Source organism: Mastomys coucha, unplaced genomic scaffold (genome assembly GCF_008632895.1).
Source record: "Mastomys coucha isolate ucsf_1 unplaced genomic scaffold, UCSF_Mcou_1 pScaffold16, whole genome shotgun sequence".
NCBI classification, from domain to species: Eukaryota; Metazoa; Chordata; class Mammalia; order Rodentia; family Muridae; genus Mastomys; species Mastomys coucha.
Window position 1 is genome coordinate 1,755,399 of NW_022196898.1, and position 14,429 is coordinate 1,769,827.

Genomic DNA, 14,429 nt, shown 5'->3' on the forward strand with positions numbered 1-14,429 from the left:
AAAAAAAAAAAAAAGGAAAAGAAAATATCATTAGTCAATAACAACTTGGTAAATTCATTATCTAAAAATGTTTCCCTCCATGCTAAGCTCTGCCTAGGAATCCTTGTGATCCCATGTAAAGGAGAAGAAATTAAAGGAGGCTTCCAGAAATAATCTTAGTGACCTTCTTTTCCTCCATACTGTTATCTCTATAATAAATATACTCTGTAAATACACTGTTCACGGCAGCTCTCCTCACCTAACAAAACACCAACACTGCAAGGCTACAGAGCAGAGGAAAGTAACTTGACAGAGAAGCAACATTTGCTATCAGAAGGGAGAGCGGATCCTGCATCCATGATCCCTGGAGACTCATCTCCAGAGGACAGAAAGGGAATCTTACAGAAAGAAGAAGTTGACCTGGGAAGTATGTTCTACTGTGGTGGCTTCTTCCCACGGACTCTGTAGCCATTTTAGAGGCAGTCTTTCAGTGCAAAGGGAACACAGAGTAGTTAGCAAACCCACTGACAAAAGAAAAGTACATCCCATAAGTCTGCCAGAGTAGACCTGGGTCTCAGAGACTGTAAAGACAGCAAGCAAGCAAGCAAGCCCATCAGGACCCCAGAACACAAGCCTGAGTCCTCCTGTGCTCGGGCATGCCACTGTGCCACTATCCTGCCACCAACCCCAGGGACAGCAGGATCTTTCACAGAGAGACTTCCAAGGTATCCCCACACAAACATCTGCATGCAGCATGAGACAATTCTATCTCTAAGGAGTGGGGATCAGAAACTCTCTTTTCTTCTCCTACCTCTTAACTCTTCAATGCTTTCTTTCTGTAACAAGAAAATGGCCAAATACGCTAAAGATTCAAAATCCTACCTGCAGACAATTTCAAAACTTCATTTTCTAATTATAGAAATAACTGCACATATTAAAATGTGACAGATCAATCTTGAATTAGACATAACTGAATGATTAAGAAATAAAAATGACAAAGAAAGCAACATAAACATAAAACATAAGCTTCTAACTTCAGACAACTGCAATTTAGGTATTTATATGCAATGAATGTATCTCTCCTTCTCTAAAATCTAAGAAAATGGATACTCTCAGAAACTTCCAAGTTGTATCTAAGCTAATGTGCCCTCACTTCTCCCAGCTCGTGCCCTCCTCCTCACTCCCTCTAACACACACAACACTCAGCGGGGCACCTCTCTCTCCCATCACTAAGTTACATGACCATTACAAGTTTGTGCACAGTACATGTCTACTCTCGAGTGCCTGTTTCCCTCATTCATTTCAAGACAGACTCATATATTGATTTCTACTAACAAAACAGAGATAAGATATATTAAATGCCTAACCTCTTGATTTTCTACTCCATTGCTGGAAAGCTCCAGAACAGAACCTCCACTGTCAACCACTGCCGACGCCATGGCGTGTTCCCTGAGGAAGTTTCAAATGCTATGAACCAATGTAATTAAGGCTCACAGATGATTGCCAGGGTTATAGGCTTCATTTTCATGCTTTAATTCAATAGAGATGGAGTAGACATCCAGAAGTTCAGTCTTCTAAAGATGATTAACCAGGGGGTCTAAAAAGAGGGAAAATGAGGAATTGTTAAAGATATATAGGAAAGATATAAAGCGATTAGTGTTCAACAGTTTAATTAAACAGGATATAGGCTTCTACATGTGTCAAAAGACAGTGAATAACACTCTACTTAAGAACTGAATATTTGGGCAGTGGTGGTGCACGCCTTTAGTCCCAGCACTTGGGAGGCAGAGGCAGGTGGATTTCTGAGTTCCAGGCCAGCCTGGTCTACAGAGTGAGTTCCAGGACAGCCATGGCTATACAGAGAAACCCTGTCTCAAAAAAACAAAAAACAAAACAAAACAAAACAAACAAACAAAAAAAACCTGAATATTCAAATGTATTAACTTATTGAATAATATTTTACCAAGCTATTGGTACTAGCTTGGTAGTACCATAAGTACTGTTATGGAAGATTTTATGTTAAAACTTCCCTAGGCTGAGGAGATTGATCAGCAGTTAAGAGCACTGGCTGCTCCTCCATAAGAGCCGGCATCAGATCCCAGCACCCACAGGGCAATTTACAAAGGTCTGTAACTCCATTTCCAGGGGATCCAGCACCCTCTTCTGGTACACAGACATACATGCCAGCAAAACACCCATACACATATTTTTTTTAATATTTTAAAAATATTATAACTTTCTTCTTTTATGGAGATGCAACATTATACCTGGAATACTTTAATGAATTTTTTTTTTTTAAATTTGGGCTGGAGAGAGACTGTTCACTGGTCAAGAGTACTGAGCTCGGCAGGGCAGTGGTGGCACAATGCCTCTGATCACAACACTTGGGAGGTAGAAGCAAGTGGATCTCACTATATGTTCAAGGCCAGCCTGATCTATAGAGCAAGTTCCAGGAGAGCCAAGGCTACACAGAAAGACTCTGTCTTGAATAACAAGAGTACTGAGTTCCCAGCACCCACAGTCAGGGAATCCAGTGCCCTCTTACCCTTCTGCTGGCACCTGTGTTCATACTACATACAGACATACTGACACACACTCATACACATACACATAATTAAAAATAAATCTTTTTAAAATGATTTTAAAACTCTCTTAGGCAAATAAAACTTGGAGTGTGGGGGTTATGCAATGAGTGGCAGCTTTTACTGACAGCCATCTCTCAGCCACTCCCAAAAGCGGCCTCCTCTTCCTCCTCCTCCTCTTCCTCTTCCTCCTCTTCTTCCTCCTCCTCCTCATAGAGATGAGTATCAAAATATGTCTCATCTGGATTTAATCCTTAAGTTGCTTTTTATTTGATTCTGAGTTATGTTTTTCATACACAGATAATACAAAGTTTTCTGAGAGGATTTTTTTTTTTAATGTCAAAAGTAAAGAAACTTTAAAAACATTTAAAGAAATCTATATTCCCAATACTGTATTCTATTAATCTTATACTCAATACTAATTTTGACCACTGCATCATATAGAATGGGAATAAATATTAAATAACTTCTGTAAACATTTACTATGAAATAAAGTATCTGGAAAAGGTAGAAACTTCATCTCAATACCTAATGCTCTTTCTTATTTAGTTACTTATCTATCTCTGTTTTATGTGCAATGAATAGTGTTTTGCCTGAATGTTATGTCTGTGTGAGGGTCTGAGAACTTGAAGTTATAGACAGTTGTGAGCACCATATGGGTGCTGGGAATTGAACCCAGATACTCTGAAAGAACAATCAGTGCTTTTAACCATTGAGCCAACTCTCCAGCCCCATAATCTAATACTTTTAAGTCTCCTTTTGCATAATTTTAGAAACAATTTGTTTGTTATTTAATGTATATATGTGTGTGCCTGAGTATATGTATAGGTACCATATATGTGCAAATACATGCAGAGGTCAGAAGCAGGAGTTAGATTCCCTGGAGCTGGAATATAAGCAGTTGCCAGCTATGGGCAGTGGGTGCTAGGAACCAAACCCAGGTCCTCTGAAAGAGCAGCAAGTGCCCTTAGCCACTGGGCTATCATTCCAGCCCCTTCTTTTACATCTTAGAAAGTTAAATAGGAAGTGTTTATATCTTCTGAAAATTAAAGAAAAATCCACAATCCCATCACATCAAACCTCCCTGTTACTATAAGTATTCTAAAATCAAAAAACATATAAAAAACAGAAATAAACTTTACTTACAGTTTGAATGTTAAGTAGTCTAAGCATCCTTCACTGTTTTCACAACTCCCAAGAGCTAAACTCTAAACCAGCAGTTCTCTGGAACTACTGATGGGAAGGAAAAAAGACAGTATTAACACAACTCTATTAAAAACATATTTTTGCCCTAATTAGATATGACTCAGACAGTACGTACTTCATAAAATAAACATCTCCAAAGGCTGATGGCACACATTTACACAAATGTAGAATCATTATTTCTAGATGACCAAGGAATCAAAAACTTTACAATCAACGATGCAATTTTAAGTTACCACTAAATGGTAATTATTAAGTAAGGAGTATTATGGAGTATATTACAATCAACCAGTGGGCTTCTTTTATTTTTATGTTTAAAAGGCAGAGGAGGATTCATCCCCTGAAACTGGAGTCACAGAAGGTCATGAGGAACCATGTGTGCACTAGCTAGAGTCTAAGAACAGGAACTGCTCTTAACTGCTGAAACATCTGCAGTCCCAACCAATAGGTACCCAAGTGGCAATCTAACTCCTTGTGCTGCCTAGTCGTTGGATTTTTTTTAAAAAAAAAAAAAACTGTACTTTAAATTTAGAAGTGCTCTGTCTGCGTGTATACCTACAAGCCAGAAGAGGACATGAGATCGCTTTTTTATAGATAGCTATGAGCCACCATGTGGTTGCTGGTAATTGAACTCAAGACCTCTGCAAGAGAAGCCAGTGCTTTTAACCCCTGAGCCATCTCTCTAGCCCATGCTGGCTAGTTAATTTATGTCAACTTGACAAAAGCTCCAGTCACTGTAGATGAATTGCCTCAATAAGATCTCGGCAGGGTTTTAGGGTATTTTCTTATTTAGTGATTGACAGGGAAGGGACCAGCCCCTTGTGGGTGGGACCATCCCTGGGCAGGTGGTGGGGGTTCTATTAGAAACAGGCTAAGCAAGCCATAGGAAGCAAGCCAGTAAGCAGGACTCCTCCAGGCTTCTGCATCAGCTCCTACCTCCAGATTCCTGCTCTGTTTGAATTCCTGACTTCCTTCATGACAAACAGCAATATGGAAATGTAAGCCACATAAAACCATTCCTCCCCAGCTTGCTTTCTGGTCATTGTGTTTTATCACAGCTATAGAAACCCTAACTGAAGACGGGCGGTGGTGGCGCATGCCTTTAATCCCAGCACTTGGGAGGCAGAGGCAGGCGGATTTCTGAGTTCGAGGCCAGCCTGGTCTAGAGAGTGAGTTCCAGGACAGACAGGGCTACACGGAGAAACCCTGTCTCAAAAAACCAAAAAATAAAATAAAATAAAATAAACCCTAACTGAGACACTCCCCTTCAGGAGTATAAAGTTTGAAAAACTAAAACTAAGGTTGGGTGTGCTGACACACACCTTTAATCTTACATCCAAGAGTCAGAGACAGGTAGTTCAGGATCAGCCAGGACTATGTACCTCAGACTGTGTCAGATAGACAGATGGACGGACGGACAGACAGACATTGTTTTGTTTTGTTTTGTTTTTTAAAGAGCTAAGGGTGGATATGGTGACACATGCCTTTAATCCAAGCAGCCAGGAGCACCCTGTTCTACACAGCTCAGACCTGTCTCAAAAGCAGTTAAAAAAAAAAATCAATAAAGTCAATGAACCCCATGTAAATTGAACTCAGAGAACCACACAGTAACATACAATATAGTGATACTTTAAAAAACTACAGACAGGGCTAGAAAGATGGCGCTGCTTAGAGCACTAACTCCTCCTGTATAGGACCAAGGTTTAGTTTCCAACACCTACATGGCAACTCACAAGAATCTATCATTACAGTTTTGGGGATCTAATACCATCTTCTGGCCCTATCAGGCATTACACACATACATACTGCTGCATATACATACAGGCAAACACTGATACATTTAAATTTAAAAATAATAAATCTTTTTTAAAAATCAAAGACAAAGAAACTTGGAAGCAAGAGAAAAATGATTTGTCACATGAGCCAGCCTCAACAGGATTACCAGGAAGTACATCATCAGTATTTGGTGGTCAGAAGACTGGCAAATATATTCAAAGAACAAAAAAAAAAAAACCAAAAAACAAAAACCGAAACCATCAACAAAGAACCCTATGTTCTGCAGAACTGGCCTTCAAAAGCAGAGGTATGAAAACATCCTCAGAAAAGTCTGAAGAGTTCATTACTCATAAGCAGAGCCAGGCTGTAAGGAATGCTTAGATGAGCCCAACAAGACAGAATGAGAGGTCCTGGACTCCAAGCTTTGTGAGGAAATTAAGGCCAGGATTCAGACGGCAGTGCCCAAGCAGCAGTGAAGTGTTGATATAAATGGTTTTTATTCACTTTCCTTTTTTGTATGCTTTAAAAGACTAACAAACTTGCTCAAAACACTTTTTGTCTAAGAGCCAATATATTAATCTAAATTTGGTTTAACTACACATTTTATTTATTTTATTTAATGAGGAAATCATTTTATTTGGGGGAACACATGCATGAAGGCAAAAATCTTGTGACATCTGAAAGAGATGGAGGACCATAAAGGAGTTTTTGTTTTTCTGGCGCTGGGGATGAACGCAGGGTTCTGTGTGTGCACCGCGAGCCACTGAGCTACATCACCAGTCCAGAAGGAGACTTTTACATTATTATATTAGTGTTCAAACAGAATGTTACTGCAGGTTGGTAAATGTAATCCCAATAGCAAACAAAGAAAATAGATATAGGGTATATAATAGGAAATGAGAAATACAAAGATTCTACTAAAAAGAAAAAATCAATTACATGCAAAAGGAAACGATACAAAACAAATGAAGGACAAAAATCCTAGTGTTGTATAGGAAATATGTAAGAAAGTTAGAGAAGTATCTTTTCCTTATTAATCATTACTTTCCTGTTGGCTAAAGACTCAATGAGCACAGAGACAAGTGCAGCTGAAGCCGACATGGCAGCCAGCATTTACCAGCAGAACTAAAGCTGAAACTGCTGCCTGGCGGGTAGCCTCCTAACCTTTCACATATGTTCAGACTCTGGAACAGCAGTGCAGAGTCAGGAAGTGCAGATCAGCAACGCACCGGCTACTGTGCTAAAAGTTAAAGCTTATACGTAGTGATGTTCGATTTTTAAATAAACTTTAAGGAAGCAATTTCCAGTAGGAAACTTACTTTTCCTGATATCATTTATAAGACTAAACATCATTTACATGAAATCCTATGTGCAACGTTTACCCAAACACTATTTACAAGAAAAACAAATCCTGCTCTAAGTTAATTCTCTAGCCAGGAATAAAAGCACTACACTGCCTTTCCTGTGGCTTTCTGCACACCTGGGAAAAAGAAACAGATGTTCCTTGTGGCCAGCTGACCTCTGACCTCACACTTCTCGCCTACCAAGGCCTGCTGAATGCCAGCACACAGGTACTCGCACCAGTACTCACAGCATGGACCACACACAGTCTTCACACCACTGCTCCGCAGCCTCCAGCCTCCAGCCTCCAGCACGCGGCCAGCAGCGTGGAGACACAGTCCCTTCACCTCCCCCTTCAGCCAGTGTTTCCTCATGCAAACCACACTCTATCAGCACACGGCCTCCTAACATTCCCTGTTTAAAAGCATAGTTTTATTCACTTGCTGTATTTATCATGCTCTAAAACTACCTTGTTTGGATTCTTAATACCTGTCTCCTCTCCTAAAATATAAGAGCCAAGAGGGCAGTAAAATAGCAGTTACTGTGTCTGCTGTGTCTTCCAAAAAACTAAAATACTATTAACGGTTTATTTTATTTTTAATTAATTATTCGTATGTGCACTTTCTGTGTGGAAGTAGGCATCCGTGAGCAGATACCTGAGGAGACAAAGTGCACGGCTGGCAAGCGCATGGCTGGGAAGGCTTCATAATAATTTAGAACCATTCCAACTCAAGGTACGCTGTCCTTGTCAGCTGCTTTCAGTCTCACTGTCACGCTGGCTTGTTCCTACCTGCGGCACCTAACACAGAACCGATCAACAGCAGGAAGTATGGACACACAAGTAGCTATATATACTTTATCTCCATTTCGGAGACGGGGATGGGGAGAAGATTAATTTATTTTATGTGAATGAGTGTTTTGTCTGAATACATTTGTGTGCTCATGAATACCCTCAAAGGCATCAGATCCCTTGGAACTAGAGTTAATGACTGAGAGCCACCATGTGGATGCTGAGAACTCATCCACTGCAAGAGCCACAAATGCTCTTAACAGCAGAGCCTTCCCTCAGGGTCCCTGATAGATCTTTTAAATATATACAGAATCCTGGGCGAAGGACATGTCTCATAGGCCATGTCTGACAGCTGGGTCCCATCCCCAGGATCTGCACACTAGTACAGAAGTGATGCCCACAAGTTGTCCTCTGGTCTCCACATCAGTGCACATTCGCTCAGTATAAGTAAATGGAACTAAAACTTCAGTTGATATTTTAAAAATATACACTGCTCCTATCTATCAATAACCAGTAGTTAATTACATAAAGTTGCAAACTTTTTAAATAAAAACTATTACATAAAACTCAACGTTCAAAAGTAATAATACTGTGCATATCTTGAAATACAAATACTGAGTAGGGTCTTAAATAAAACATTTTGCCATTCAATAAATGATTTAGCAGTTACCTTATATGTAAAATTTAGAGGCCAGTGAGAAGGCTCAGAGAGTTAAGACACTTGTTGCCAAGACTGAAATTTCAGTTCAATCCTCAGGACCCAAGAGGCAGGAGAACTAGCTCCTGCCAGGGACGGTAAACTCGGGAGGCGGGTGGATCTCTGTGAGTTCAAAACCAGCCTAACCTGGTCAATATAGCAAGTTTCGGGCCAGCCAGGACTACTTAGTAAAACCCTGATTCAATGGAGGAAGGGAAGGGAGAGTAAGAAAATAAGTAAAATTCAGTTCCATTTCCAAATAAATAAAACCTATATTTAAGTAATCAAGGCAGAGTAAGACAGCTGAGTCAAAATTGGACAATCTCAATGAAGGTTTCAAGTTGCAAAAATGAATGAAATCAAAACTAGAATGCTGAAAAGCAGTGCACTAAAATTAAAAATCTATGCTGGCATGGTGATACATGCCTTTGATCTCAGCACCCAGGAAGCAGAAGCAGACAGATCTCTGGGAGTTCCAGGCCAGTCCTGGTCCTGTTGAGTTCCAGGCCAGCCAAGACTACACAGAGAAGCCCTGTCTCAAAAACCAACAGGCAAGCAAACAAAACAAGTCACCAGCAAAGGAGCTGGACAGATGGCTCAGGAACTGAGAGCAACTGCTGTGCTTGCAAGGACTCAGGTTAGGTTCCCAGCGCCCATAAGATGGCTCACAGCCATCTGATCCAACACCCTCCTCTGACCTCTGCAGGCACTGCCATGTCCATCACCATGCATGTACACACACAAAGACGAAAGGCACACACATAAAATAAAACAAATTTTAAAAACTCATTAACAAAGCTCAACACATTTGAATGCCAGACTTAACAAACTTGAAAATTCACAAATAGAAATCAGTTATTCTGCTGGGCAGTGGTGGTGTATGCCTTTAATCCCAGCACTTGGGAAGCAGAGGCAGGCAGATTTCTGAGTTTGAGGCCAGCCTGGTCTACAGAGTGAGTTCCAGGACAACCAGGGCTACACAAGAGAAACCCTGTCTTGAAAAACAAAGAAAAAAAAAATCAGTTATTCTGCAGAGCAGGTGGGGGGCAGGGGAGGTAAGATATTCAAGAAATAATCATGGGGCGGGGCGCTGGAGAGATGGCTCCGCAGTTAAGAGTGCTTGCTGCTCTTGCAGAGGACCTGGGTTCAGTTTCCAGCACCCACATGGTACCTCACAACTATTCAGTTCCAGGGGATGCCACACTGTCTCCTGCCTTCTGAGAGTACCAGGCACATAAATGGTTTACCTTTCACATAGATATATCAGCTAAAACACTTATACGCATAAATTAAATTTAAAACTAATTGAAAGAAAGAAAATCAAGATTTACTAAATTAGTCAGGGAGAGTGTGGTACATGCCTGTAGTCCCAGCCCTCCAGCTAGATTAAGGCTAAGGCCTAAGGGTTAAGACACCTGTTGCCAAGATCTCAGTTCAATCTCCAAATAGTATAAGGAGAGAACCAATCCCCACCAGGTATGCTTTTAATTCCAGAACTTGGGAGGTAGAGGCATTCAGATCTCTTGTGAGTTTGAGGCCAGCCTGATCTTCAGAGTGAATTCCAAGACAGTCAGGGAGAAACCCTGCTCACACACACACACACACACACACACACACACACACACACAAGAACAAAACGTACGTTCATGAAAGGTTGTTAGCCATCAAGAGGGTAGAATGAGTAAAGTGGTTTGGTGTGGCTTGCTGTGAAAGTGTAGTGACCAAGTTCAATCCCAGGAACACATGTAAAGATGGAAGGAGAGAGCCAGCTCCACGTGCACACAATAGCACGCTTACCCCCACAACATACACAATAGGGGCTGGAGAATGGCTCAGTGCTGCTCTTCTGGAAGACTAGGGTTCAATCCCAGCAACCACATGGCACCTCACAACCGTCTCTAACTCCAGTTTCAGGGGATCTGACATCCTCACACAGAAACATATTCAGGCAAAACACCAATGAACATAAAAATAAGTCTTTTAAAAAAAGAAAAAAAAAGAACAGACAATAATGAAAGGCTGGGACTGTATGGAATGAGCTCAAAGGAATTACTGATCACTGCATAAATACAGGGCAAAGCTATGGTACACAATAAATACATGTAATTATTATATATAGATACTCTTGAGCATTTTAAAGACTAAATGAATACAATATACAAAAAGATTCCTATCAGACACATCGTAGTAAACCCGTTAAGTCAAAACAGAACATCTTCAAAGCAGAAAATAACTTATGAGAAACAAGGGGAGACCAGAGTGTGACGGATTGAATATTAAAGGTCCTGAGAGGAAGGGCCACCTGAGCTTCAGGAGCTCGGAGCCCAGCAGAGCTACACTCCTCAAAAATGAGGGAAAGCACAGAGACCTCAGAAAACCAAAGAAAGAGGGAACTGCCTTCCAAGCGACCCTCCAGCAGCTCCTTCAGGCTGAACAACTCACACCCATGACCAGAAATGCATGCAAAGAAACAGATATAACCCTGTATATACAAAGAAATAAATATGTAGAGAGTATAAAATGCTCTTTTAGAAGACACAAAATTGAAAAAAGGAAACGGAAGTCTTGAAGTGAGTTCCAGAGCCTGCAGCACCTGACTGCCTGCTCAGCTGCTAGGGAGGCTGACTCCAGGGTCACATGCAAGAGTTCCGGACTAGCACAGGCCCCACAGTATGGTCCCGTGTCCAGACAACAAGGAAGAAATAAATGCCGAAGGCTGAACTGCTGTACCCTAACCCTACTAACAGGCAGGATGGGAGGCGTGTGGCTAGACTGAAGCCAAATTTCTATGTTACAACGAAGTTGTTCTTGATCTGAAATAGATTTAATAAATTAAAAACTGTATTTTCAGCCGGGCGGTGGTGGCGTACGCCTTTAATCCCACCACTTGGGAGGCAGAGGCAGGTGGATTTCTGAGTTCGAGACCAGTCTGGTCTACAGAGTGAGTTCCAGGTCAGCCAGGGCTACACAGAGAAACCCTGTCTCGGGGAGGGGGGGGGGCTGTATTTTCCTGGGTTATGCTGACACATACTTGAAGTCCCAGCACTCAGCACATTGAGGCAGGAGGACTGTGTTGAATTCAAAGCCAGCCTGGGCTACACGGTGAGCAACAGGCCAGGAAGGAGACTCTATCTTTAAAAAATAAATAAATAACAGGAAAAGAGTTCCAATAGCACACTGGGACGTCTGTTAGGTATAAAAGAGGCAACAGAGAGTAAGCGAATTATTTTTAATGGAACATAGGAAAAGTAGTAAAACTGCAGGCATAAATCTCCCAGTGACTACACTAGGAACACATGAAACCCTATAATCAAAAGCCAGTCGTGGCATTTTCTTACACAGAGCATTTAACTAGATGCTGTTTATAAGACACACTTTACATCAATAAAACAAACGGGCTGAAAGTAAAGGCATAAGAGAAAGATGCTGTTAAAATAGTGAACATGAGGAGAAAGAAAAGCATATTTTTAATGATGAAAAGACTGATTCAGCAGATAGCTCCAGCTAGGACAGCCTGCCACAGAGCCTGACAGCCTGACTTCAACCCAGGACCTGCATGGAGTCAGACCAGCCTGTCCCCTCATCACCAGCTCTCCTCTGATCTGTAGCATAGCTGTACACACACACCTCAATTACTCATCCATGTAGGAGGACCTGCCCACCGTGTATACACCATTTCTCAGGCAGGTAGTTCTAGACAGCATAAAAAAGCTTTCCAGGGGGCTAGAGATAGCTCAGCAGTTACAGTAGAAACTGTTCTTGCTAGGCCATGGTGGCGCATGCCTTTAGTCCAAGCACAAGGGAAGCAGAAGCAGACCGATCTCTGAGTCTGAGGCCAGCCTGGCCTTCAGAGAGAGTTCCAAAGCAGCTAAGGATACACAGAAAAAATAGGTAAAAAAGATAAACAAATAAATAAATAAATAAATGAATAAGAAGGACCTGAGTTTAGTTCCCAGAACCTATATCAAGTGGCTTCCAACTGCCTGCAACACCAATCCCAGGATACTCACAAGGGAGGAACACAGAGAAGGGGGGAGAGGGAGGACAGACAGCCTTAAAAGTAAAATCTTATAAGAAATCAAGCTCAGTAGGAGCCAGCCAAAGAGCAAGCCAGTGAGCAGCAGTCCGCTATGGCTTCTGCTGTAAGCCCATGCTTTGGCTTCCCTCCTTGATGAGCTGTTACTGAATAAGACCAAGTCTGAAATTAATTACCAAAGAGAAAATCCAGGTCGGACACTCTCACTGGTAAATTCTATCAAAAGTACATAAAGAATCATACCAATCCTTCAGGAACCTGACAGAAAACAGGAGGCAAAAAACGTTCAACATATCCCTCAGGGTTAGTAAGTACTACTTTAGTCCTTAAACAGACGGTGCATCACTTCTTCTTTTGGCTAAGAATAGATTAATTCAAGTTATGTATAACAAGAAAAGAAATATAAGCCAAGAGCCAGGCAGTGGTGGCGCATGCCTTTAATTCCAGCACTTAGGAGGCAGAGGCACGTGAATTTCTGAGTTTCAGGCCAGCCTGGTCTAAAGAGTGAGTTCCAGAACAGCCAGGGCTGCACAGAGAAAAGTCTGTCTTAAAAAAAAGAAAGAAAGAAAGAAAGAAAGAAAGAAAGAAAGAAAGAAAGAAAGAAAGAAAGAAAAAGAAAAGAAATATAAGCCAATATCCCTTATAAATACAGACACAAAATAAGTCAAATACCACTAAAGCAAAATGAATCAACATATAATTTTTGCCAGGCGGTGGTGGCGCACGCCTTTAATCCCAGCACTTGGGAGGCAGAGGCAGGTGGATTTCTAAATTCGAGGCCAGTCTGGTCTACAGAGTGAGTTCCAGGACAGCCAGGGCTACACAGAGAAACCCTGTCTCAAAAAAACAACAACAAAAAAAACCATATAATTGTTTACACTGAGCAAGGGGGTTTGTTTTGGGAACCTGCTTCATACCTGAAGTCAAATGACATAACATGGCATATTACTGGAATAAAGGACAAACCATATGGTCATCTCATAATGACCAATCCCACTGATTTGTGGAGGACTGAAGGACTTCACAAGATGCAAGACTTCCGATGCTAAGCAAGGCAGGTAAAGAGTCACCGCTGGTGATGACCAGAGATGTGGGAAGAGCATGTGACAGTCCAGTACCCACTCAGGATCAAAAACAACACATCTGCGAAAACACTGCAGCTGATGATAAAAAGCTCAGTGGGCTCTTTCCTGCTTCCTACCAACCTGGAGGACAGCAGGCAGGCTCTCTAATCAGCCTTTACTTCCTGTGGTTCTACTCAAGGAGAGAAATGTATTCTGATAAAGGCAATTCAAAGCCAACTCCATTACAGGATACATGGTGCTGTGTATAAGAACTACTACAGAGTTCACCCAAAATACTGTAAGAATAATTATTTCAATGAGATAAAAGTATACAATACCGGGGCTGGAGAGATGGCTCAGTGGCTAAGAGCACTGACTGCTCTTCTAGAGGTCCTGAGTTCAAATCCCAGCCACCACATGTTGGTTCACAACCATCTGTAATGAGATCCGACGCCCTCTTCTGGAGTGTCTGAAGCTACAGTGTACTTACATATAATAAATAAATTTAAAAAGAAAAGTATACAAAACCAATCTGGAAAAAGAAAAGAAAAGAGAAGAGAAGAGAAGAGAAGTGAAGGAAAGGAAAGGAAAGGAAAGGAAAGGAAAGGAAAGGAAAGGAAAGGAAAGGAAAGGAAAGGAAAGGAAAGGAAAGAAAGTAGCTTCTATATACCATCCACAAAACTGGCACATTTTAAAAGACAACCACATCCATAGCCTGTAAAATGACTCAGGAGTAAGGGCACTTCCTGCCAAACCTGACTCCCTAAGGGAAAGGACAGAACTCACTCCCAAACGTTGTCCTCTGGCCTTCACACCTAAGTACAACACTGCACAAGCACACACATTAAGAAAACAAACAAAGCAGAAGAGAGCCAAGAGCCAGGCAGGTGGTGCACGCCTTTAATCCCAGCACTTGGGAGGCAGAGGCAGGCAGATTTCGGAGTTCAAGGCCAGCCTGGTC

General features: G+C 41.5%; 1 protein-coding gene across 4 annotated transcripts in view; it reads right to left on the reverse strand.

The window, feature by feature from the left end:
• Positions 1 to 14,429, reverse strand: part of Elf2 (E74 like ETS transcription factor 2) — an 85,672-nt gene that overhangs the window by 66,385 nt on the left and 4,858 nt on the right. For 3 of the 4 annotated variants that reach the window (XM_031376201.1, XM_031376202.1, XM_031376204.1), the window contains exons 2-3: positions 3,708 to 3,794; positions 1,347 to 1,576 (exon numbers count right to left, since the gene is read on the reverse strand). In XM_031376201.1, the coding sequence (XP_031232061.1) occupies positions 1,347 to 1,418 (72 nt within the window). In that variant the 5' untranslated portion in view covers positions 1,419 to 1,576; positions 3,708 to 3,794. The remainder of the gene's footprint in view (positions 1 to 1,346; positions 1,577 to 3,707; positions 3,795 to 14,429) is intronic. The other variant, XM_031376203.1, reaches the window with a different exon arrangement.